General features: G+C 40.9%; 2 protein-coding genes across 6 annotated transcripts in view; one reads left to right on the top strand and one right to left on the bottom strand.

The window, feature by feature from the left end:
- Positions 1 to 5,017, top strand: part of Abcb4 (ATP binding cassette subfamily B member 4) — a 56,408-nt gene extending 51,391 nt beyond the window's left edge. For all 4 annotated transcript variants that reach the window (XM_055612746.1, XM_055612747.1, XM_055612749.1 and 1 more), the window contains 3 exons: positions 1,542 to 1,748; positions 4,088 to 4,234; positions 4,760 to 5,017. In XM_055612746.1, coding sequence (XP_055468721.1) covers positions 1,542 to 1,748; positions 4,088 to 4,234; positions 4,760 to 4,966 — 561 coding nt within the window. In that variant the 3' untranslated portion in view covers positions 4,967 to 5,017. The remainder of the gene's footprint in view (positions 1 to 1,541; positions 1,749 to 4,087; positions 4,235 to 4,759) is intronic.
- Positions 5,018 to 20,157: 15,140 nt separating this feature from the next.
- The window catches only part of Crot (carnitine O-octanoyltransferase), a 32,700-nt gene continuing 28,156 nt past the window's right edge, over positions 20,158 to 24,701 (bottom strand). For both annotated transcript variants that reach the window (XM_055612751.1, XM_055612752.1), the window contains 5 exons: positions 24,363 to 24,486; positions 23,511 to 23,589; positions 22,195 to 22,288; positions 21,969 to 22,088; positions 20,158 to 21,027 (listed from right to left, as the gene is read on the bottom strand). In XM_055612751.1, coding sequence (XP_055468726.1) covers positions 20,907 to 21,027; positions 21,969 to 22,088; positions 22,195 to 22,288; positions 23,511 to 23,589; positions 24,363 to 24,486 — 538 coding nt within the window. In that variant the 3' untranslated portion in view covers positions 20,158 to 20,906. The remainder of the gene's footprint in view (positions 21,028 to 21,968; positions 22,089 to 22,194; positions 22,289 to 23,510; positions 23,590 to 24,362; positions 24,487 to 24,701) is intronic.

The raw sequence follows: 24,701 nt of genomic DNA, 5'->3' as shown, positions 1-24,701 counted from the left end.
TTTTGTATTAGTCTTACTGTTTTTTTTTTAATTTTCATTTTTCCTTGTTTGTTTGTTTTTCAAGAGAGAGATCATGTACTTGAGTTCACACAAAGTTGGGTAGCTAGGGAGATTGGGTGGCTGGGAGGAGTTGGAGGAAAAAAATATGATCAAAATATATTGTATGCAAAAAAAGCTTCTAATAAAAAAATAGATATAAAAGTGGATCTGAGACTCATAGTCAAACTTTGAGCAGAGTCCAGGGAACCTTATGAAAGAAAGGGGCAACAGAAAGACCTGGAAGGGTATGGAGCTCCACAAGGAGAACAACAGAAACAAAAAATCTGGGTCTAGGGGTCTTTTCTGAGACTGACACTCCAACCAAGGACCATTAATGGAGATAACCTGGACCCCTGCACAGAGGTAGTCCGTGGCAGCACAGTCTCCAAATGGGTGCCCTAATAAGGGGAGCAGGGACTATTTCTGACATGAACTCAGTGGCTGGCTTTTTGCTCACCTCCCCCTGAATGGGGAGCAGCCTGACCAGGCCACAGAGGAAGACTATGAAAGACAGTCCTGATGAGACCTGATAGGCTAGGGTCAGATGGAAGGAGAGGAGATCCTCCACTATCAATGGAATGGGTAAGGGGCATGGGAGGAGAGGAGGGAGAGAGGGAAGGTGGGAGGGAGGGAGGGACGGTAAGATTGGGAGGAAATGGGGGTGGGGCTACAAGTGGGATACAAAGTGAATAAATTGTAATAAATAAAACATTAAAAAAAGAAAAAAATAAATTTTTCTTTCAATTAAAAATAAATAAATATAAAAAGTCTGGCATAGAAGTGTGTGTCTGTAATCCCACACTAGGGAGGCAGAGACAAGCCGATGTCTGGAGCTCACTGGCCAGTCAATCTAGCCAGATTGGTGAGCTGCAGGTTCAGTGAGAGACCCTGGTTCAAAAAAATAAGGGGGGGGGGAATGATTGAGGAAGATTCACAACATCAACTTCTAGCACACACATGTGTAGACATACGCATGTGTACACACAGGATCATGTGCATGCGCAGATGCACACACACACACACACACACACACACAAACATGGGGGAAATTTCAAGCTGGTGGCTTTCACAGAATAAAGGGACAGCCACCATCTCCCGGAAGGGAGGGCTGTAGTAGCAGTCTGCTCCTTTTCTTTCCTGGTATGCCTAGGGCAGCCAGGAGAGTCAAGTTGAAGGAATAAGGACATTGTAGGGACAGCAGAACTGAGTGTCACATTTTAATGCAAACTGCCTAAAGGCGGACGGCACAGATGCCTGGTAGAGGCAAAGACATGTTGAAAGACATGGCCAAAGATGTTTCCTTTACCGTCTGGACCACAGCAAGAGAGGCTTGTCAGGAGAGTCACTCTGCTAACAGTGCTGTCCCTCAGAGTGTTGGCATTAGACACCAGGCTTGGCATTTCATAGCTGCTGGCACACACTCCAACATTCCTCTGCTTGCTATTTAGGGTTGTTTCCTTTTCCTTTAAAACTCTAATAGTGTGTGGATTTCTGTTTTTCAGGTCCTAGATGGTCAAGAAGTAAAGAAACTCAATGTCCAGTGGCTCCGAGCCCAGCTGGGCATTGTGTCCCAGGAGCCCATCCTGTTTGACTGCAGCATCGCCGAGAACATCGCCTATGGAGACAACAGCCGGATCGTGTCCCAGGAGGAGATTGTGAGGGCGGCCAAGTCGGCCAACATCCACCCCTTCATCGAGACGCTGCCCCAAGTGAGTTAACTCAGAACTTCGTAGCTGAAATCAGGCAGACTCGTTGTTAATCCCTGAGGCAATTCCCAAGGTTCCTCCATTGGTTTCATAGCAATGGGACTGATGTATCACCATGTCACTTTGGGGAAGACACTGGCCTTGACAATAGGCTATTTCATCACCCTCATGCAGTGAGACACCGATGAGGTAAGATTAAGTTCAAAGTGCTGTACCCCAGGTCACCCAACACTGGTCTGGCCTACCTGTGAGCTACAGTTTGATGACATCCATGCGTTACTTCCACACCTCCCCCCAAATTTACGCTTTCAATTTTAAGAATCCTATAGGTTCACACACAGTGGTACGAAATACAGAGATTTTGTGTATCCTTTATCTAGTCTCCCCTAATGGTAATCTCTTTCAGAATTATAATAATACAACAGTAACAGTATGCTCACGTACTCTACTGATGTCATCCAGACCAGTTTACTCACCTTCCGTGTGTGTGTGTGTGTGTGTGTGTGCACGTGCATGCATGTGTGTTTCTGTGCATGGCAGGTGCACATTCTGGTACCGACACTGAAGATACAGGGCATTTCCATCACATGAAGACCCCTTCTGCTGCCATCTTCACATTTATATACCCTTCCTCCCTCCAGAGTCTCCATGGCTCTGGCAATAATAAGCTGTTCTCAATTTGCGTCACTTGCCATTTTGGAATATTATATACACATAGTGTGTATGCTTATAAGGCCACGTGTCTGAAGTATTTACCCGCCATCTTCTTTTAGTTGCTGAGTGGCATTTCATACATGGTTGAACCACAGGTTACCTTCCACCTGAAGAAGCTTCCCACAGTTAACCTGAACTTGAGGGTATAAATTCCTGAGTATTGATATTGGATATGAACCTAGGTTCTACTATTTCTGGAGTAAACACTCAACAGTACAATCATTGATACATATGACAATTGCATGTTTATCTCACAAAACCACCCACCAGTTTCCTGTATCCACCATTTACAGGCCCTCCCAGCAATGCATGGGGGATGCGGACTTGCCAGCACTTAGTGTGGTTATGAGATTTTTATTTGCAATATTTTGATAGGCGTGTAAAATATAGCATGGTCATCCTCATATGTGCTCACTAAAGGAATGGCAATGTTTCCTGTCATTTAATATGTATTTGTAACTGCAGAACCTCTTTGGTAAAATGTCTGTTTTTTACAGATTTCTTTCTTTTTTGTACTGTTTACCTTCGAGTCTTTATTCTAATTCCCTTAAGATATGTATTTTATAAATATTCTCTTCAGCTTATAATTTTCAAATAGATACTTTACAGAGAAGAATTTTTAATTGTAGTGAATTTATTCTCCTTTCATGCATCTCACTTCTGATTCAAATCTGTCATGAAATCTGCACATTCCTCTCTGAAAGATGTTCTCTATTTTAATAGAGCTGGGCCATTTTGCATCTTACCTTTGAGCATGTGGTCTGTATTATTTGAACCATACATAATCATGGCAAGATGATTTCCATTAGGGTGATGGCAGAGGCAACTCATTTTATGAATTCATTCAGAACTCAAGAGCCAACTGCAGAAGAGCTTAATTGTCTTTTTTTCTGTTCTATTCTGCTGGGAATTAGAATTGAGTCATACAAATGACTTTAAAACTTTCAGCGATGACTCCCAGACTGACCTTGAACAGAGAAACTTTAAACCTTTGCCTTTTACCTTGGTTTTGACACTGGGCGTTGGGAGAGGAACTCACCTGTTGCAGATGACCCTGAGCTTTGCAAAGATGCCAGTGAAATGTGCATTTGTCATCTTGTGTGTTTTCCCAGCCTGAGAACTTTCCTAAAGTCATCCTCTTCAAGTATAAAACATTTCTTTCCTTTATTTGTCTCTTTAAAGAATCTTCCTTTCATCTAATCACCACACTCCTCCTTTCCCTTTTGTATTGTTTTACATGATACTTACTTGGCATTTAAGTAGAAATTGATTATTAAGCTATGAAAAAAAGAATAAACTAGTTTCTACATGGGTCATATGACTACCTCAAATTGAAGAAAAAAATCAAACAAAACCCAAAAACTTTTGTAAGTCTAAGCTGTGATTCCACTGAAATCAGATTAAATGGTATTACCTTGAAATAGCTCAATTTTTTGTGATGGAATACTATTGAGAACTAAAGGCACGTATTCTAGTTAAATTTTGAAGGCAGACATTCTCTGGACCTGAAAATTGATTGTTAAAAATACCAACATCTCACTAGAGAAACATCTGTCAACTTGAAACTTCTTCCTCGTAAAAATAACTGGCCTAAAATTGCATTACCTTTGTTGATGATTATCTTGCAGAAATATGAAACAAGAGTTGGAGACAAGGGGACGCAGCTCTCAGGAGGCCAGAAACAGAGGATTGCAATTGCCCGAGCTCTCATCAGACAGCCTCGGGTCCTGCTGCTAGATGAAGCCACATCAGCTTTGGATACTGAGAGCGAAAAGGTCTGCCTCAACCCATCCTACTAACCAGAAGAAAGAGGGATAAGAAAAGCGGGCATGAGGAAAGCAAACACCAGATTTAGATATGATTATTTTAAAGTAATAGAATGTATTATTTCAATTATTCTAAAAATGCACATATATTTTCTAAACATAAAAGAACCATTCAAAGGGGAAATGCTGCCAAAAAAAAAAAAATCACAATTTTGGTACAGTAGCTATAATGAAAAACTGAAAGGGGCTTAAAAAAAAGGGAGTTCAATAAGGTGATATAGAAATTAGAAAGTTTAAATACTTGGGAGGGACATTTGTATCATGGGAGCCTGTTTCTGTTATAATTAAACAGCAAAACACAAGGATTACAGTGGCAGCTCTGTAAAGTCTACATGTCTAAAGGTGCATTCAGAGAGATCGGAAAAGGGATTATGACACTTGACGCTGTTAGGATGGTAAAGCTTTAACTGTCATCAAATATTCACACTTGTTACTACAGTTCTCAGTACAAAGCTCTTGTTGGGCTTTCCACAGGTTGTCCAGGAAGCCCTGGACAAAGCCAGGGAAGGCCGCACCTGCATTGTGATCGCACACCGCCTGTCCACCATCCAGAATGCAGACCTGATCGTGGTGATTCAGAACGGCAAGGTCAAGGAGCATGGCACCCACCAGCAGCTGCTGGCACAGAAAGGCATCTATTTCACAATGGTCAACATTCAGGCTGGCACACAGAACTTATGAACTCTTGTTACAGTATATTTTTAAAATAAATTCAAATCATTTTACACTTCACGATGTGTAAAAGAAGTTTCTCGTCGAAGTTACAAAATACAGATCTCTCTTGTTCCACGTGAGTTTAAGGCATCAGCCTCGGTGCTTGCGCTACAGCATCTGTAACTGGAGAGTTGGAAACCACACCCACCTTGACAAGATATAAGAACTACAGTGTGGCTCTCTCGCCCTGAGCTATCAATGTCACTCACAGAGACCAGCAGAGCTCGGGCATATACATGGGAGGAATAAATAGAAATCCCAAACTAGGACACGCTCCCATGGCTGCGAATGGGTAGGTATGTGACAAGATGATTTGGGAACAAGTTTCCGAGTACAGGGGAAAATTAAATTAACTCTCTGAATGACTCCACAGTAGAAAGTGATGGCTGTTATGATCATATTGATTGCTTGTTTTTTATTGACCCATCCAATCGTACTTATTAATGGGGTTCAGTGTGATATTGTCATTCTTGGACCATCACACCAGCAGATTCAACCACCCTTTCCCATCCCCACACAAACCCTTCCCAACCGTTAGTAACTACCAGACTGTGTGCAGGTGGTCAGGTCTCAGCTTCACATGGATGAGGACCTGTAAGCACTCATCTTTCTGTCTGGCTTATATCACATAACATCCACCCATTCGGTACATGTTGCTGCAAATGATGACTTCATTTTCTTGGCTTTTTTCTTCTTGTGCTACTGGATATCGAACTTAGGGTAGGCATGCATTCTAGCATAGAGCTACATGCCCAGCTTCTTCCTCCTTTTTTATGACTGAGTAATATTCCACTATTAGATATAGCACATTTCTTTGTGCATTTATCTATTGACGGACATCCAGGCTGACTGCAAATCTTAGCTGCTCTGAATCTGCTGAATGAAACATGGATACATGGGTATATATTTTGTATGCTGTCCCATTTGCTTTCCTGTTGCTCTGTTAAAACACCAAGCAAAAATGCTCTGTGGGAGCAAGGGGTCTATTTGGCTTACAGGCTTCAGTATAGCATCTAGGAAAGCCAAGACGGGAATCTGGAGGCAGGACCTGAAACAGGAGCCCTGGAGGAATTCCTGCTTTGCTCTCCATGGCTTACTCAGCCTGTGGGGCCAGCTCTTGTGGGCCCACTGGCACAGAGGTAGCCCCACCCCCCACGGGGCTGGGCCACATCAATCGTCAATCAAGCAGAAGCCCCACAGACAATGCCCACTCACCAATCTGATGGAGGCAATTCCTCAGTTGAGATTCCTCCTCCCAGGCGTGTCAACTGGCAACCAGTTAGCCATCAGACATACTGACTCCATGTCCATTGGATATGAAGAAGTGGGTTAGCTGGATCACATAGTTTCAGTAACATCGATCCTGTTCGCCATAATCTTAATCGTAAGCTATATTCCTACCCACAGTGCATGGAAGATCTCTCCTTTCAGCTGCACTTGTAACGTTTTTGTTTCCCTTTTTGTTCATACACATATCCAGAGCGCTGCATTATTGACCTGTTGCTGTGATGAATGCCATGACCCTCTGCCTCTTCTCTCCATATAGGCTTTCCTTCTTTCATTTCATCTATTCAATGACCTTCTATCTTGTTAGAAACATCTCTCTCCCCTTTCTCCTCTGCTTCCCATTTTCATAACCTAACACATAGACACACCTACCTAGATTCTGCACGGGTGGTACAGGATTGTCTCGAGGCCTCTGCCCGGACTGCTCCTAAATGATCAGTCAATGCTGGGTCTCTTGACTTTTTGTCCTTGGGAGGACAGGGTTTATATCAAGTTTATAGTTCTACATCACAGTTTATCATCAAAGGAGCTCCAACCAGGAACTGAAGCAGAAGCCACAGGCAAATGTTGCTTACTGGCTTGCTCTTTGTGACTTGTTCAGCCTACTTCCATGTAGCCACCACGACTACCTGCTGAGGGGTGGAAATACTCACAGCATGCCGAACCCTCCCATATCAATTTTCAATGGAGGAAATGCACCACACGCTTGTCTGCAGGCCAGTCTGGTGGAGGGCAGTTGAGGTGGCCTCGTCTATGACGCTAACCTGTGTTGAGTTAAAGTTCAAAACAAGTCAGCAGGGAAGGGTTGAGAAAGGTCATGAGACCCTCCCTGAGTGTCCAGCTTCCCAGTGGAGTTGTACACAATTCTGCCCTAATTTCCCATTGCCTTGGGGGAGGGCTCAGGGATATAGATGGGAGAGGATGGAGGGAGAGAGCTCCATCTACACAGCCATGAGGAAGCCATTATCCCTGCTTGGTGCTTTAGGGTCCACTGTGCACCTGCCAAGGACACCTCAGCTGCTTGCTCTGTAAGTAAATTTATTGGTTCACCTGGGTGAACTTAGATGAAATCATATCTTAGTTCATCACTGAGATCTTGGAAGGAGGAGTAGCTGTTATATAGAAACAGCATGTGAGAGAACACAAGCAATATTTATTTTTCAGCTTTATTTATTTCAACGATTCCCAGTTCTGTTCTTTTTTTTTCTACAGATGTCACATTTTATTCTTCTTTACAGCCAAATACAATTTCATTGTGTATGTAACATCATGGTTTCTTTATTCATTCATTTGTTGACGAACCCCTACGATGATTTTATGTCTTAGGCAAGAGAAGAATATGACTATGATTAGTATAGACATAGTCTTTCTGTGGTGTGCTGTTTGTAGACATAGAATCTTCTGGGTGTATGCCCAGGAGAGCTACTGCTGAATTGTTTTGTAGCTCCTGTTTTATTTTACAAGAACCCTTCATAGTGATTTCTGTTGGGGCTGAATCAGTGTTCATCTCCACCAACAATGCACAGGGCTTCCTCTTGCTCTCTATCTGTGTCATCATGTGTTGTCTGCCTTCCTGATGGCTGCCCACTGACTAGGGTGAGACAGGGTCTCACTCTGTAGTCCTACAGCCCTGGATGGCCTGGGATTCACAAAGATCCACTTGCCTCTGCTTCTTAGTGCTGGGAGGAAAGGCGTGTGTCACCACGCCTAGCTCTTCAATCTAGTTTTAATTTACATTTTCCAGACAACTAAAGATGTCGAAAGATTTTCAAAGGTTTATTAATTATTTGCGTTTCTTCCTTTAGAATTGTCCATTCCTTAGCGCAATGATTGGGGAATTTTATGGTGCTTAATTTTTGGAATTATATGTAGATAATAGATTTTTATATCCTATTAAATATATAAATTGACACTTTGTTGGTTGCCTCTCTACATTGCTAATTGTTTCCTTTCTTCTTCATGTGTTTTTTAAACTTCATATAACTCTATTTGGCAGTCCCCAAGATTATTTCCAATGCAGGTAAAGTCTTTTTTCGGAAAGCTTTTGCTGATGTCTATGACTTAAAGTGAATAATATCATTGGCATTGTGATGGGGGACCACACTAAAATATATTACTTTGGTCGGTAGGGACATTGTTTCTTATGTTTTTCTAACTCATGAAGGTGGGAACTCTTAGTGTTTCATAATTCCATTGAAACATTATTTTATTTCCTTGGTTAAGTTTAGTTTTTGAGGCTGTTGTCAGTGGGATTTCTTTCCAGGATATTCATTCTTCACACACAGAACTAGATTTTGAATGTTCATAATTGTGCCCTGACACCTCACTGAATTCATTTGTCAGTTCTGATAGGCTTTTGGTAGAGCTTTGGGTTTTCTCTGCATAGAAATTATTGCCTGCTAAATAGGATAATTTAACTTTACCAGTTTCTATTTTTAACTGTATTTTTATTAATTCTTTGGGAATGCCAATGTACTTCATTGGCATATTAACTTTCATATTAACCCCCCAACTCCTCTCCCTAACTCCTTCCAGATCCAACCCCACTTTCATACCCACTGCCAACTTCATGTTCTTCTTTTTAATAACCTATCAAATTCTATTTGTTCTGCTCCTGGGTGAGCCATCCATGAGATTCTAGTCAATCCACCATACAAAGAAAATCTACTTTCCATCTCCCAGAAGGCACCAGCTTTCCAAAATTTCTGGATTAGGGGTAGAGGTGGGACTTGTGAACCCTGTCCTCATCTGTGCAGTTTTAATGCCTTTTCTTTCGTTGGTCTGCTTATACTGGCTAAAACTTCTGGCACTGTACTGAATAATAGTGATGAGAGTGGATACCCCTTTCCCTCTCTTAAATAATAGTTTTAGTTTTCCCCATTCCATGTAATGCTGGATGTGCACTGTATCACACATACCTCAGTTGTGTCAAGGATACTATAAGTGAAGGAATATTCTTGGTCTATTCATTTTTTCTCATGTCCTCTTGGTTCAAATTTGGTAAGTCATATGTGTCATTTTGACTTGTTTTTTCTAGGTTTTTCTAATTTCTTAGCATATAGCTTTTCATAATGCTAATCATCTTATTTTCATGTTATTAGCTGGAATGTCTTGTTTTCACCTCTGACTTTGTCTCTCTTATCTCTTCCTTTCTTAGTCTGGCTAAAGGCTTGTTTATATTATTTGTTCTTTGGAAAAGCCAACTCGGTTTTTTTGATCTCTTGTGCTGATTTTATCTTTATTTCACTAGTTTGGTTCTCAACTTTATTTTTATTAATACTGATTTTTTATTTCTGTGTTCTTAAGATGGATTAGGTAGTTTTTGTGAGAGCTATTAATTGCTATTAAATTTCCCCTCAGTACTTCTTTTGCTGTATCTCACAAACGTTGGTCTGCTGTAGTTCCATTTTCATTTATCTCAAAAAACTTTAAATTTCTTTTCTGACTTCCTCTATAACCTGCTTTTTTCAGAATTATATTATTCAGACTATGTATTTATGTAACTCCTTACATTTCTTTTTTGATTGACTTAATTTCATTCCTTTGTGATCAAGAAAAAAAAAAGGACTTCAATGTTTTTTTTTTTTTAATTTAAGATTTGTTTTATGGTTTGAAATATGGTCCATTCTTGAGGAAGTTCCAAATGCAGATGTAATAATGGGTATTTCGCAACCGTTGATTGGTCCATGAATGAAAATTGTTGTGTTAACATTATTACTTTTTTATTATTGTATTAGAACCCTCCCTTTCAGTTTTGGTCTAATAGTGCTAGTTTTATAAAATCAGGTCTTCTGCTATTAGATTTATGTAGTAGTATAATCATCACATTTTCTTAGACAGGTGACCAGGCTTTATATATGGTAACTCTGTCTCTTACAATATTTTTTTCTATAATACTTATTTTCTGATATAAGTACAGCTGTTTCTGTTTATTTTAGGTTTCCATTTGTTTGAAATATCATTTTATATCCTTTATCTTTCAGTCTCTCTGTGTAGCTTTACTGGTGAATGTCCTACAAGGAACAGGTGTAATTTTTTTTTAAACTAAAAATAGATCCCCCCCCCCCATGTATATCTTGATTAGGGTTTCCCATTCCTGTACTCCTCCCAGTTCTTCCCTGTTGAGGCCTGCTTTAATTTTTTGCATAACTAATGCCCCTCTGTTGAGACCTACTTTAGTTTTTAGCATAACTGTAGCTCCTCTGTTAACACCTGCTTTTTTTAAATTTTTATTTTATGTGCATTAGTGCGAAGGTGTCAGATCCCTTGGAATTTGTGTTACAGACAGTTGTAAGCTGCCATGTGGGTTCTGGGAATTGAACCCGGGTCCTTTGGAAGAGCAGACAGTGCTCTTAACCACTGAGCCATCTCTCCAGCCCACCTGCTTTTGTCTTTAGCATAACTGAAGCCATTTTATCTTTAGTCTCCATTTTGATCATAAGGTGAAACTGGCTTCAAGTTCTCAGGCTCTTCCTGCTTGACGCAAGAATAGCCTTTTACTTACAACTCAATACTTGCTGCTTAGAATAAAACAATAGATGATAAATCTATGTTCTTCTTGAGTCAAAAATAAGTGTATGTTCTGTTAGAGTTAAACCGAAACACCCTGCTAAGTTCATTTCTCCTGGGAAACTGGAAAGTTCCCAAAAGTTCCCCTCCCCTAAATCCCAGCCAATCAGCTTAAAATGCTTTGTCTAGCTACCTAGGTAAAATGTACCTGGAATAGAATTGATTCTTCTTGCTTGGTTATGATTTTTTTTTTCTTTAAAAATTCACTCTGAAAACAGCTCACCATCACAGTGCTGGTTCCGGAATCCAGACTGTGCCCTGACTGGTCAGTTTGCTAAGCATTCAATAAACTTCCCATCTCTCTGAGTCTGGTGTCTCGGTGGTCAGTGTGCAGGTGTTCCTAAACCTCAACATTTCTCCCCTCGCCTCCCATCCAGATCTACTTCCTTTCTTATTAGAAAATAAACAGGCTTCTAAGAGATAATAATAAAATATAAGATAAAAACAAAAGCTGATACATTTGAATTGGATTTAAAAAAAAAAAGGATAAAGAACCCAAATGAACCCACAAGAAACAAACACCACTCATTTATACACAGGAAACCTATAAACATTACTAAAATGGAAGCCATAATACACATATAAAGGACCTGGTAAAAACCCATGTCAGCCATGGACATGCTGATTTGGTCTCAGTGGGTGCACTGGAGCTTTGATCATGTTGAAGGCCTTGTTTTCTTGGTGTCCTCCGTCCTCTTTGGCTCTTAAACTCCTTCTGTCCCTTCTTCTACAGGGTTCCTGAGCCCTGAGAGGAGGCGTTTGATAGAGACATCCCATTTAAGGCTGAGTGTCCACAGGGTTCTCACTCTCTGAATAATATCAGGCTGTGGGTCTCTGTACTGGTTCACATCTGCTGAAGGAGGAAGCCTCTCTGATGATGGCTGAGCAAGGCCCTGATCTATGAGTACGGCAGAATGTCATTGGGTGTCATTTTATTTCTACATAGTATTTGGTCTTACCCTAGGTCCCTGGACTGTCTAGTCTCAGGTTCTTTGTCACCTAAGCAGTGTCTAGTATCAATTCCATCTCATTGAGTAAGCTTTAAGTCAAATTAGATGTTGGCTGAGTATTCCCACATGCTTTTCACCACCATCGCCCTAACACATCTTGTAGGCAGGACACCGTGGTAGATAAAAGGGTTTGTGGCTGACTTGGTATTTATGTTTCATTTTAGGTAGTGTGCAAAGTACCTTTATGTACCCAAAGTGCTAGAATGTAGGAGTAAAAGATCTATGTAGGCACTGGCTTGGCTTCTTCATGTTCAATAAGTTGTGTCTGTGTTTGCTTCAGCAAGGGGACCTTGCCGTCTGTTTGTAGAGAGCAACCTATATTCTTGGCATCAACCTGGGTTGTTTGGGGGTTCCTATGGGATCTCAATTAGATGTAACCCAATTCCAGTCCTGGAAGCTTCACTGATGACAAGTGATGGCCAGTTGCGGCTCCCCCCCCCCCAATCACTTGGCAATTTCATTTAGATCATCTTCATAGATGTATATATTTCAGAAAGAGTATACTGTATTAGGTTTTCATACCATCCTCCAAAGGGACCTTAATTTTAGCTTTCTTTCCCTATGCCCTTTATCTTATTCTCCTTTCTCCTCCCCTTCCTCACTTGATCCTCCTCTCCAGCTCCCACCATCAGTACATAACTACCTTTTCTATTTATTTCCCTTTCCTAATGAGATTTATCTGTACCTCTAGTCCTTTATCTATATTTACCCTCTGTGGTTCTATGGATTGTAGCTTAGTTATTATTGACTTAACCACTAATATCCACATATAAGTGAATCTATACCATATTTGTTTTTCTGGATCTGAAATACTGGCATAGGCATGACTAGTGAACTTTCTGTTTATTGTAAACAGGTGGTTGTGGTATGGTTCAGCCCTATCACACACCTTTAATCCAAGAGCTTTCTGTGCACAGGATTAAATAAAATTAACCCCAGGTCAAGAGGTGGAGCAAGAACCAACTGACAAGGATTAAACAGAAAGGAAGGACTTTGAATTGAAGGATATTTAAGTATGGACAAGAAAGAGCTTTTGGCTTTTTCATTCTGGGATGTTGGCTGTGTAGGAAGACCAGATGGGTGCTTTCTCTGCCTTTCTGAGCTAGTAGGTGTTCATCTCAGCATCTGGCTCCTGACTCTTTATTGGTAAAATTGACCATTTAGGATTTCTATTTTTTTAATAACAACACATCCTGGTTGCTAAGTCAGTCAGTGATGCAAGATTATCCCAGCCACAGTCTCTGACTCATTCATTGATTACTCCCCTCCATCTCCTCTGCTGGGACTTGTCTGAGCGCTGGGGCTGGATCTCTGGCAGGATACCTCATTTAGGATGACTTATTCTAGTTCCATCCCTTTACCTGCACATTTCATTTTATTTTTGGACAACTGAGTAATACTCCATTGTGTAAATGTACCACATTTTCTTTATCCATTCTCCGTTGAGAGACATCTAGGTTACTCTAAATTTCTGGCTAATAGGAAGACAGTCGCAATGAATATGGCTAAACAATTGTCTCTGAGGTAGAATGAAGCTTCTTTAGGGTATATGCCTAAGAGTGGTATTGTGGCACGTTGACATAGATCAATTCCCATCTTTCCGAGGAACTGCCACCCTCCTAATTTCCATAATGCTGTACAACTTTGTACTTCCACCAGCAGTTGATGAGTATTCCCCTTACTCCACATCCTCATCAGCATTAGCTGTCACTAGTTTTACTGATATTAGCTATTCTGATGGGTGTAGATCTCAAAATAGTTTTTATTTGCATTTCCCTGATGATTAAAAATGCTGAACATGTCTGTAAGTGACCAGAGGTTGGAAACCACTTTCTTAGACAGTTTGTGTACATCTGGAGCCAGTCAATTTTTCTCTCTGAGTTCATCCTTTTTCTTAGTCAACTTATTCAGAGATGCTAGGAGCAAGCAATTGTCATCATCATTTTCCTTATTTTTCTGCAAACTTCGAAAGTCTTATATATAGAGGGCCAAATCTGTTGCCCCTCACAATTGGTGAATCAAAGCTGAATGCATTTGTCTCTTTAAGTGTGTGAAGCAGTTCATACCATGGATTTTCACTATCTCTAAGCTTCCAGGAGAAGTTTCAGTAATAGTAAACATCAGCAAATTGTAAAATCTATTCCAAATACTTAAAAAAATCATCCTTATACTTCTGTTGCTGTAGAACCACTTCTGGTATGCAGATCTGTATTAGTCAGGGCTCTCTAGAGGAACAGAACTTAAAAAATGAAATATATATATGAGAATTTTTAGAATTTCTTAGAGGCTGTGGTCCAGCTAGTTGAACAATGGCTGTCTACCAATGGGAGGCCAAGAATCCATGAGTTTTTCTTTCCACAAGGTTGTATGTTTATGATGGAATCCCAAAGAAGCAGGTTCTAACGCCAGTGAAGGAATGGAAGCAAGAGTGAGAACAAGTAGGCAAAGAGAATGAGAACTTCCTTCTTTCCTGTCTTTTATATATAGCTGCCAGCGGAAGGTGTGTGTGTACTCCACATAAAAGGTTTGTCATCCCACATAAAAGATCGGGATTAGAAGTGGGTCTTGCCACTTCTAATGTTCACTTAAAAAAAAAAGAGAGAAAAAGTCCTTCACGGGTATGCCTAGTCATTCGGGCTTTAGTTAAATCTAGATATAATCAAGTTGACAACCAAGAATAGCCATCACAATGTTATTTTGCTCTCTTGTTGCTGGTGGTGGTGGTGATGGTGGTGTGTGTTATGTGCTTCCCCTTTTAATTTGCTTATCTGGAATTATTTTGCGTGTGTGTTTTCTTAAGTGTGCTTAACCTCTTCACGTTTGAGTGTCCCATCCAGTGCCGTCTGTAGGGCTAGATTTATAGAGAGATATTTCTTAACTATGCTTTTATCATGGAATGTTTTATATAATCTATCTATTGTGACTGAAATTTTTGTTGGGTATTGTATTCTGGGCTGACATCTGTGGTCTCTTAGAGTCTGCAAGATATTGGTCCAGGACCTGGCTTCTCCACTGAGAAGCTGGGTGGAATTCTAATAGGTCTTTGTATGTTACTTGCTTTTTTTCCCTCGAAGCTTTTGTTTTACTTTGTTCAGTACATTTAGAGTTCTGATTATCATGTGCCGAGGGGAACGTCTTTTCTAGTCCACTCTGTTTGGTGTTCTGCATGCTCCTTGTACCTTAATAGGCATCTTCTTAAGGTTAGAGAAATTTTCTTCTATATTTTCTGTGCCTTTAACCCAGGTTTCTTCTCCTTCCCCTATTCCAATTAAATTTGGCTTTTTCAGTGTCCCAGATTTCCTGAATGTATTGTGTGTAGCAGAACTTTCAGGCCTGTGTGAAACTAATGACACAGAGGCTTAGATCTTTAGCTGGCAGATTCCTAGCTACTTATCTAGCTTAACCCTACTAATCCTGGCACTACATCCTACCATGTGGCCAGCTCTACCTCTCTGCTCCTGTCACTTCTGTCCATTCACCTTCCTGTTCCTCTGGTGAATCTTCTACCTTTGCCTTCTTCCTCCCAGTGATGGGCCATAGAAATAACAATACCAAGATCTGGCTAGTACTTTTCTTTCTGCCAGTTTAACAATCAACAATTGAATATATAAAAACACACCTTCACACAATGTACCCCAACAACTGTGCCAGGATTGTTGTTTTCATTTTTATTTTTAATATTAATTATAGTTTATTTGTTTTGTATCCCAGCTGAGGCCCCCCCCATTCCCTCCCAAGCCCACCCTTCGTCCCTCATCTCCTCCCATGACCCTCTCCAGGTCAACTGATGGGGAGGTCCTCCTCCCCTTCCATCTGACCCTAGCTTATCAGGGCTTATCAGGACTGGCTGCACTGTCCTCCTCTGTGGCCTGGTAAAGCTGCTCCCGCATCAGGGGGAGGTGATCAAAGAGCCAGCCACTGAGTTCATGTCAGAGACAACCTCTGTTCCCCTTACTAGAGTACCTACTTGGATACTGAGCTGCTTTGGGCTACATCTGAGCAGGGGTTCTAGGTTATCTAGGTTATATACATGAATGGTCCTTGGTTGGAGTATCAGTCTCAGAAAAGACCCCTGTGCCCAGATATTTTGGTTTTGTTGTTCTCCTTGTGGAGCTCCTGTCCTCTCCAAGTCTTACTATCTCTCTCTTCTTTCATAAGATTACCTGCACTCTGGCCAAAGCTTGGTTATGAGTCTCAGCATCTGCTTTGATACCCTGCTGGGTAGAGTCTTTCAGAGGCCCTCTGTGTTAGGTTCCTGTACTGTTTCCTGTTTTCTCCTTCTTCCAATGTCCATCCTGTTTGTCTTTCTGGGTGAGGATTGATGATCTTACCCAGGGTCCTCCTTCTTGCTTAGCTTTTTTAGGTGTACAGATTTTATTATGTTTATCCTATATTATATGTTTAATATCCACTTATAAGTGAGTATATACCGTGTGTGTCTTTCTCCTTCTGGGATACCTCACTCAAGATGATCTTTTCTAGATCCCACTATTTGCCTGAAAATTTCATCATTTCCTTGTTTTTAATTGCTTTTAATTTAATGTACCACAATTTTTGTATCCACTCCTTTGTTGAGGGGATTTTTTTTTTTTTTAAGATTTACTATTTTCTTTAAATGATATAACCATTTCTTCTTTCATGTTTTCAGTGCCTGAGATTCTCTTTTGGTGAGGCTTGCCTTAGTGGTTCCTATTAAAATTCCCAAGTTTTCTTTATTAATTCTATTTCTACTTTCAGGTCTTTAATGGTTTTATTCATTTCCTTCCACTGTTTCTATTTTCACAGATTTCTTTCAGAGAGTTATGTACTTCCTCTTTAAGAATCTTTATCGTATTCACAAAGGCTATTTTAAGGTCATTTTCTTGAGCTTCAGCTCCATTGCAATACTCATCGGGCTGCTGTGGTAGGGTTGCTGTGCTCTAGTGAAGACACTGTCCTGGCTGTTACTGTGTTTTTACGCGGGAGTCTAGGCAACTGAGTTTGGGATGATTGTAATCACAGGTGCTGATACCTCGTCTTGTCTTTGAGTGGGTGTCTTGTTCATTTGTTTCTGCTGCCCTGTCTGGATCTTAGGGGTGTGGTGTCTGTGTTGTCTGGTAGGGAATTCTTAGAGGTGTCTATATAAGGCATAGGGGTGGGGTTCCAGGTAAAAATGTGTTTTTAGATATTGGGAGTTGACATTTAGAAACTGGGATGGGCTGTCAGGGCCTGAGAAGGGGATGGGGAAGCAGGGTGTTCCAGCAAGATCTGCTTAGTTCCCTGGGAATGGGCCAGAGAGTAAGGAGAAGCTGAAGCAGGTAGTTTGTTACAGAGCTGGGGATGTGACTCAGGGATCAGCCTTGGAGAAGAGAAGGGAGAGTGAAGGGCTTAGATAGCCTACCTGCTTTACTAGCTGGAGTGGCCTGCAGGTTCCCAGGGAATGCCTGTTGGAGCTGGAGGCTGGGATAAAGCAATGAGTGTGGGGAGGGAAAACAGGAGGGGAAGATATGTGTAAGCCACTGGAGCTGAGGGAGAAGGGAGCAGGGAAACCTCAGCAGGCGGTCTCCTGCAGAGCTAGGGGTGAGACTGAAGGACTGGATTTGGAGGAGCAGAGGGAGAGTGAAGGTCTGCAGTTAGCTTCCTTTCCCTGCCTGTGATTCTTTTCTTTTGTATTTTTCAATTTATCCAGTGTATATCTCTGAATTAGAAACTTTCCTTCACTTATATTCGGGGTTATTATTACCGATAGGTAGGTCTTACTCCTTTTATTATCTACTTGAACACTCCTTTTTATAATCTAGTATCTATCTAGTATCTATCTATCTATCTATCTATCTATCTATCTATCTATCTATCTATCTGCTTTTTTTGTTTTTTTTGAGACAGGGTTTCTCTGTGTAGCCCGAGATGTCCTGGACTCACTTTGTAGACCAGGCTGGTCTAGAACTCACAGCGATCCACCTGCCTCTGCTTCCCTGAGTGCTGGGATTACGGGTGTGCATCACCGCACCCAGCTTAGTCTAGTGTTCATTATATTAAAAATGTTTAATTCTTCAAGCTTTGTAATTTTATTGTTATTTGCTGCATGTGTGTTTTGCCTCCATGTGTGTCTGAACACCACATGCCTACCTACTGCCTTCGGAGGCCAGGAAAGGTTGTCAGACTCAAATGACTGTGAGCTGTTTTGTGGGTGCTAGGAACTGACCTTGGGTCCTTTAGAAGGGTGGCCAGTGCTCTGAACCTCTGAAACACCTCTCCAGGCCCCAAGATGTTTGATTTTCCCCCCATCTTGTGTGCATCTTCTCCTCTAGTGGGATTTATACTCCACATATTTTCATGATGGTAGAAAGACCTATTGAATTAAGTCATAATAGAAAATATCCCTAATCTTAGGAAACACATGAATATTCATGTACAGGAGGCTTATAGGAAGCTAAACAGATTTCTTTAAATTCCAGGTGGGCACCACAGTGCTGTCTCAGATGGCTTCTTTAGCTGGGTTTGATTTGGGGACAGTATGTTTACCTAGGTGGAGTTGTAGGACATTTGAAGTAGGGACACTTAACAGTCCAGAAAGTGTGGTACAGGTTTTGGTTATGAGGTGCCCATTGTGTGGCTAGCCTTACAATGGAAGCAGTGGACTCTCTGACCAATGGGGCATTTCCCCTAGCAGAGCTGTTGCCACCTCTGCTACTAGCGAGGGCCTCAGGCAGTGACCGCCTCAGCAGTGGTGAAGCTACGGAGGCACTTCTCGGACTAGTCAGTCAGTGGTCCAGATACAGAACGAAGTTGAATGGGTTATGGTATTGACAGGAAACACAGCCCTCCCTCTGCACTGCTTGCGCATCCTGACAGCAGATGCTGTGTTGATGTGCATGGTGGGGAGGCAGCAAGGACTGTGCACGTGACAGGAGGTACCATGGTATTCCTCCCTGAAGTGGCACTGAGCATCCAGGAGCAGGACTGGGGCTGGTACTGGGCACTGCTCCACTTTGCCCTACGTGGGCCTTTATGTTGGCAGAGTGATGGTTGGAGCTAGGGTTTTCCTCAGTCTTTGACTCCTTCAGTGGTAACATGCAGCAAGAAACAAGAGAAGTTGGAGCTATAAAACTGGACAAGGCTCCTCAGACTCCCCTACGATCAGAAAAGCAGTGGAAACCTTGTTCCTCTTACCTTATCAGTTAGACACCTGAGTGAGGTACAGCAGCAACAGCAAGAGTGTGGAATTCTCTGCGACTTTTGTGTTAGTGACCTTCCAAAAGAGGGCTCTGGCTAGAGCTGAGGAAAACTGCTTTGGAGCAAGCTGTGGTGGTATATGCCTTGAATCTCAGTACTCAGGAGGTAGAGGGAGGTGGAGTCCCATGAGTTCAAGGCCAGTCTAGTATACATAAGTGAGTTCCCAGACACCTAGGACCATAGAGACCCCAATCTCAAAAACAAAATAAAAAGTAACAGCCTTGGGAACACCCTCCTTTCTATAGCTCCGCACACCCATCAACATTGGGAGCTACTGAGTTGTTCAGTCCTCCCTTAGCAGGGACCTGAGAGCACGGCATGAGCTAGGGGAAGTGATCCAGTGTGCCTTGTAATAGCGCGGCACAGGGAGCTGGGGTGGGGGTAGGGGGCACAACACCTGTCTCCAGTCCTAACCCTGGTCAGTTCTACAAACTGCTGATCATGACCTTGGTCTCAGATGACAAGTGTCCCATCTCCCAGTTCGCACATTCTGCTGTGCCACATTGGATCCACAGGTAGCTAATCCAAGCCAGTAACATCTGTAATTTCAGAGAGGAATGTGCAAGAGGTTCTGACCTCTGGACCAGTCTAAAATACTTCACTTCCAAAGATGGCTTCAGTCTGTAGCAGCCTGAGTACACACTACAAGATGTGAGATCCCCTCCCAAACATAGGCTTTCCCATCTCCCTGCTCAGGGATTAGAAAGTTCTTACATTCACTTCTAAAAGTGTGCTACACACTCTTCATCTTTTACAAGTGTTCCAGGTTTACCATCCACACAGAATTGAACCTGGGTCCTCTGGAAGAACAGTCTGAGCTACCTCTTCAGCCCAGACACTAAGTTTTAAGTGGTTTATTATACAATATTTAGCTGATATGGGGGAAAAAGAAAGAAAGAAAGAAAGAAAAAAAGAAAGAAAGAAAGAAAGAAAGAAAGAGAAAGAAAGATAGAAAGAAAGAAAGAAAGAAAGAAAGAAAGAAAGAAAGAAAGAAAGAAAGAAAGAAAAGAAAGAAAGAAAGAAAAAGGGAACAGGAATTCCATCTCCCACCTCCCCAAATAATAAGATGAGAAACTATAGGATTCTGGATGTTTTATTCTTTGATAATATAAACCACATAATTGAATAACAATGGGAAACAACTGTGAAGTCCTGAGAATCATATTCAAAATTTAATCCTTTGAAAGTTTAAATGGAAGTGCTTTAATTTTATACTCCCAAAATGAATTCTAACATATCATGAGTTTTGCTAAGATTGTTTTCTGTGTTAGTGTAAACATTTCTAATACAACTTGATTCTTTTCTCTGTTTAAAGGAGCTATTTTAGATTACTATTGAACAGTAATAGTTTTCCTAGGAAACCTAATAAACAGGCTTGTATTCCTGTGCTGGGTGTGGAAGGCACTGATTCCAGGGAAATTAGCATCTAGCCATGTGCTTTGTGCCCTCTGGCAATTAGAAAATATTAAAGTGCGTAAAAAGTAGACTTTACAATTATGTTCATAGAGGACTTGCAACCAATACATGTGCCAACAAAGATATTTTGACATTAGGGTAGATTTACATTGTTAAAATATACAGATTTGCATTGTTGAGGGTTATATTAAACATTGCATAGTTCTGAATTCACTATGTCTGACTTTGCATTGTTGTTGCAACACAGGAAGCTTTAAGATGTTTCTATCTTCTAAGGCAGAATAAATCTACAGATCATCTACTAATCCCTACATTTAACAAGTTTCCTTTCAGTTAACATTCCTTCCATGTCATGTCACCATCCTGTTCTCCGTACCGAGGTTCTGTGATCTGTGTGTATCTCTGAGTCTCTAGAGATGAGCAGTGTTCATCAGCTGCATCATGTCGTGGAAAGCATGAAAAGTCATCTGCACTAGCTTTTCCGCATCAGTCTCCGGACATGATTTCCAGGCTGTACAAGCTACAACAAACCTGTGAATACACAGCACAGGTTTCAAGTTCAGGTGCTGGGTGTTCCATCTGGCTGCTCACCCCTAAACTGTGAATTCTTGATGAAGGTAGGTATACATAACTTGACACAAAAAGACAGAGCCACAGTTATACACACTTGCACAACGCTATGGATCCTTGCCTTAATAGATGATACAAAGCCTGGTGACAATTAGACCACGAGCAGCCTCATGTCACTAGGTATCACAGAACCTACTTGTCAGGCAATATGTTAAAATGCTTATTTACACTCAACTATTCCTCTGATCATTGCAAGATCCATATATAATTTGTTATGTAAGTTTGAATTTGTACATTAATACACACAAACTGAATCCTATTGTGATATGCAATCCAGGGTTTCAGAGGACAACAGTGACAACTGTCACTTATATAACTAACTGTGCACAAATCAGACAACAGGAAGGCAGATAATAAAAATTTTCAGAAGAAAACATACGAAAAAAAAAAAAACACTGAAACTTAAAATACTAATGTCCTATACATACTATCACACAGTTTTCTGCATCTCCCATAAAGTGCTCAAGCCTGACTTCAGTCCACGGATAGAGACCCACACAAATGGAGAACCACATATTTTTTTTACAAATTTTGACTTGCCAAAAATACCTTGTATAGGTCAAATATATTTTTTTAATGTACATGTTTCAAAGATGATGACATAGTTATTGAAACATCCCCAAATATCATTCTGTATACATGTCCCCAGAGAGTGATTTTACAAGGATCTCAAAAGCAGAGTAGAAAAATATCAATATATGCTAAATACCCAGGTGACAGGGAGTCTAGCCCTGTAGCAAATGACAGGTAACATGAGTAAAATCACAGCGTAGAAAAATATTAAAATCATACACGCAGTACAGTTCTTACTCTACCCTAGGAATAAAGGGGAGTAGGCTCACCTGTCGTCTCTGATATGGTAGAAAAATCCGTACCCATTGTGTATCATGGGAACCATGACTCCCTGTACTCGTAAGTAACCAATCAGACTTGTTGAGAGAACAAAATTTCCGCCTCCTCCGCTGTGTGGTAGAAAGACAAGATCCCATTAGACCGCAGACGCTGCATTCCTTTTAACATCCAGAGAGGAGCACGTCATGCTCATGGTGGACTATTACACCAAGTTACCTTCGGGAGAAGAGTGGGTCCTCAAACAGTTCCGGAACAGGGAGACCTTCCTCTTTTGCTGTGAGCAAAAGACCTAAAAGGTGACGGTCAAATCCTGCAATGAAATCCCAAACCTGAAGTCAGAAAAAAGAGCTTCCAATAAAAGATGTTTTTAATAAATTTATTTTTTATATTTTACTCACTTTATGTCCAATTGTTGGTCCTTCCCTCATCTCCTCTTGGTCCTACCTTCCCTCCCTCTTCTCCCCTAGTGCACAGAAAAAGGGAATCCTCCTCGCCTAGCCTATCAAGTCTCATCAGAACTGCCTGCATCCTTTTCCTCTGTGGCCTGGCAAGGTGCCCCGCCAGTGGGAAGTGATCAAAGAGCAGGCAACATAGTCCATGTCAGAGACAGCCCCTGCTCCCCTTACTAGAGAGCCCACATGGAGACTGAGCTGTCTGTGGGCTACATCTGAGTCTGGGTCCTCTCCAATCATGGTCCTTGGTTGGTGCATTAGTCTCTACAGGACTCCCTGGGCCCAGATTTGTTGGCTCTGTTGGTCTCCTTATGAAGCTCCTGTACTCTCTGGGTCCTTCTATCTCCCATAAGGCTCCCTGCACTCTACCCTAAGTTTGGCTGTGAGTCTCAGCATCTGCTTCAATCCCTACTGGGTGGAGTGTTTTAGAGGACATCTATGGTAGGCTCCTGTCCTGTTCCCTCTCTTCAACCATTTCCAGTGTCTATTCTATTTACACTTCTGCATGAGAATTAAGCATCCTCCCTAAGGTCCTCCTTGTTATTTATGTTCTTTAGGTCTGTGGATTATGTGACAGCACACACTGGCGAGGATGTGGAGAAAGGAGAACACTCCTCCTTTGCTGGTGGGAGAGCAAACTTGTATAACCACTTTGGAAGTCAATCTGGCACTTTCTCAAAAAATTGGGAATAGTGCTACCTCAAGATCCAGCTATACCATTCCTGGGGCGTATGCCCAAAAGATGCTCCACCATTCAATAAGGACATTTGCTCAGCTATGTTCACAGCAGCTTTATTCATAATAGCTAGAATCTGGAAACAACCCAGATGTCCCTCAACTGAAGAACGGATAAATTGTGGTACATTTACACAATGGAATACTACTCAGCTATTAAAAACAAGGAAATCATGAAATTTGCAGGCAACTGGATGGAAATGGAAAAGATCATCTTGAGTATGGTAACCCAGAACCAGAAAGACATGCATGGTATATACTCACTTATAAGTAAACATTAACCACATAATACATGATAACTATACTAAGATTTTTTTTAAACAAGAACAATTTAAGCTTAAGTACCTTTTCCATTTGAACAATCTTTCATCATCTTATTATGCTTTGCAAAAGCTTGTAACATCTTTTGCTGTCGTTCGAGGAGCTGTGTCAAGAATGAAACAGTAATTTTCAAAACAAATATGTAAATCAAGTCAATAACAAACTATTTAAAACCCAAAGAAACAGCAACAAAAGATGGCTAATCTCATTATGTTATAACTGGGTAGTGGAGAAAAGGAGAAAAGATTCCTGAATAGAACTGTGACGAATGCTTTTTTTCCCTTAATCCTGTTGCCTTTCCTTTCCCATAAGGCTTCATTTTTTATTTTCTTTATATCCTGAAATTGCAAAGAGTAGTGCTTTGAGACTCTTGATCTGAAACACTTGTAATATTAATAAACAAAGTGGAATTTCAAAATTAAAACATAACTACAAACAATCCCTGTAACATAATTGTGTCTCTCCAAACTAAAACAGGAAAAATTTCCAAATAACAGGGAAGAAACACAATGTTGTCTAAATGCTTTAAAATATTTAAAAAAAAAAAACAAAAAACAACAAAATACTTCAATCAAGAACTCAACATTCAGCTAAAATGATGAGAAGCCTCCTTCTAAAGGTCTTTGAAATATCTGCACTGTACTGATGCTGGTCTAAAGGTACATCAACAGTGCTGAAAAACTCAGTCCTGAGGATGTCTGGTTTAGAAAATGATACACATGGGCTTTTCAGATCTGATGCCTAGTCTTCCAGAGCAAATTAATACTTTGCAAAGGAAAAATGCCTTAAAATAATACAGGGGAATAGAAGTAACATTATTATCATCATAGTAATAATTCAAAGGCCAGTCCTGTGAGTTTTCTTTCCAATACTCACACTGGTAGAGGGATCTTGCATGGCTTGACACCACCTGACCGCCTCCATTGTACAAGATCGCATAGTCTCTGTTCGGCCATGGTAAAAGTATCTTGTCATAGCTGTTTCATAGCAGCAACCAGGGCTAAAATAATTTTAAGAGTGCCATAAGAAAATGTTCTAATGTTATTACAAATACTAAAGCAACTTTCTGATCACAGACTAAGCCTACAAATCAGTCCAGAATTGAGACTTTCAATAAAGGCTGTTTTCAAAACCAAACAGTAAGAAAACAGTCTGATAACATAGGCTATTTTCTCTCTCTTTCTTTCTTTCTTTCTTTCTTTCTTTCTTTCTTTC

This window comes from Psammomys obesus, unplaced genomic scaffold, assembly GCF_907164565.1.
Source record: "Psammomys obesus unplaced genomic scaffold, mPsaObe1.curated_primary_1811, whole genome shotgun sequence".
Taxonomy (NCBI): domain Eukaryota; kingdom Metazoa; phylum Chordata; class Mammalia; order Rodentia; family Muridae; genus Psammomys; species Psammomys obesus.
This window is presented reverse-complemented; position numbering and strand designations above follow the sequence as displayed.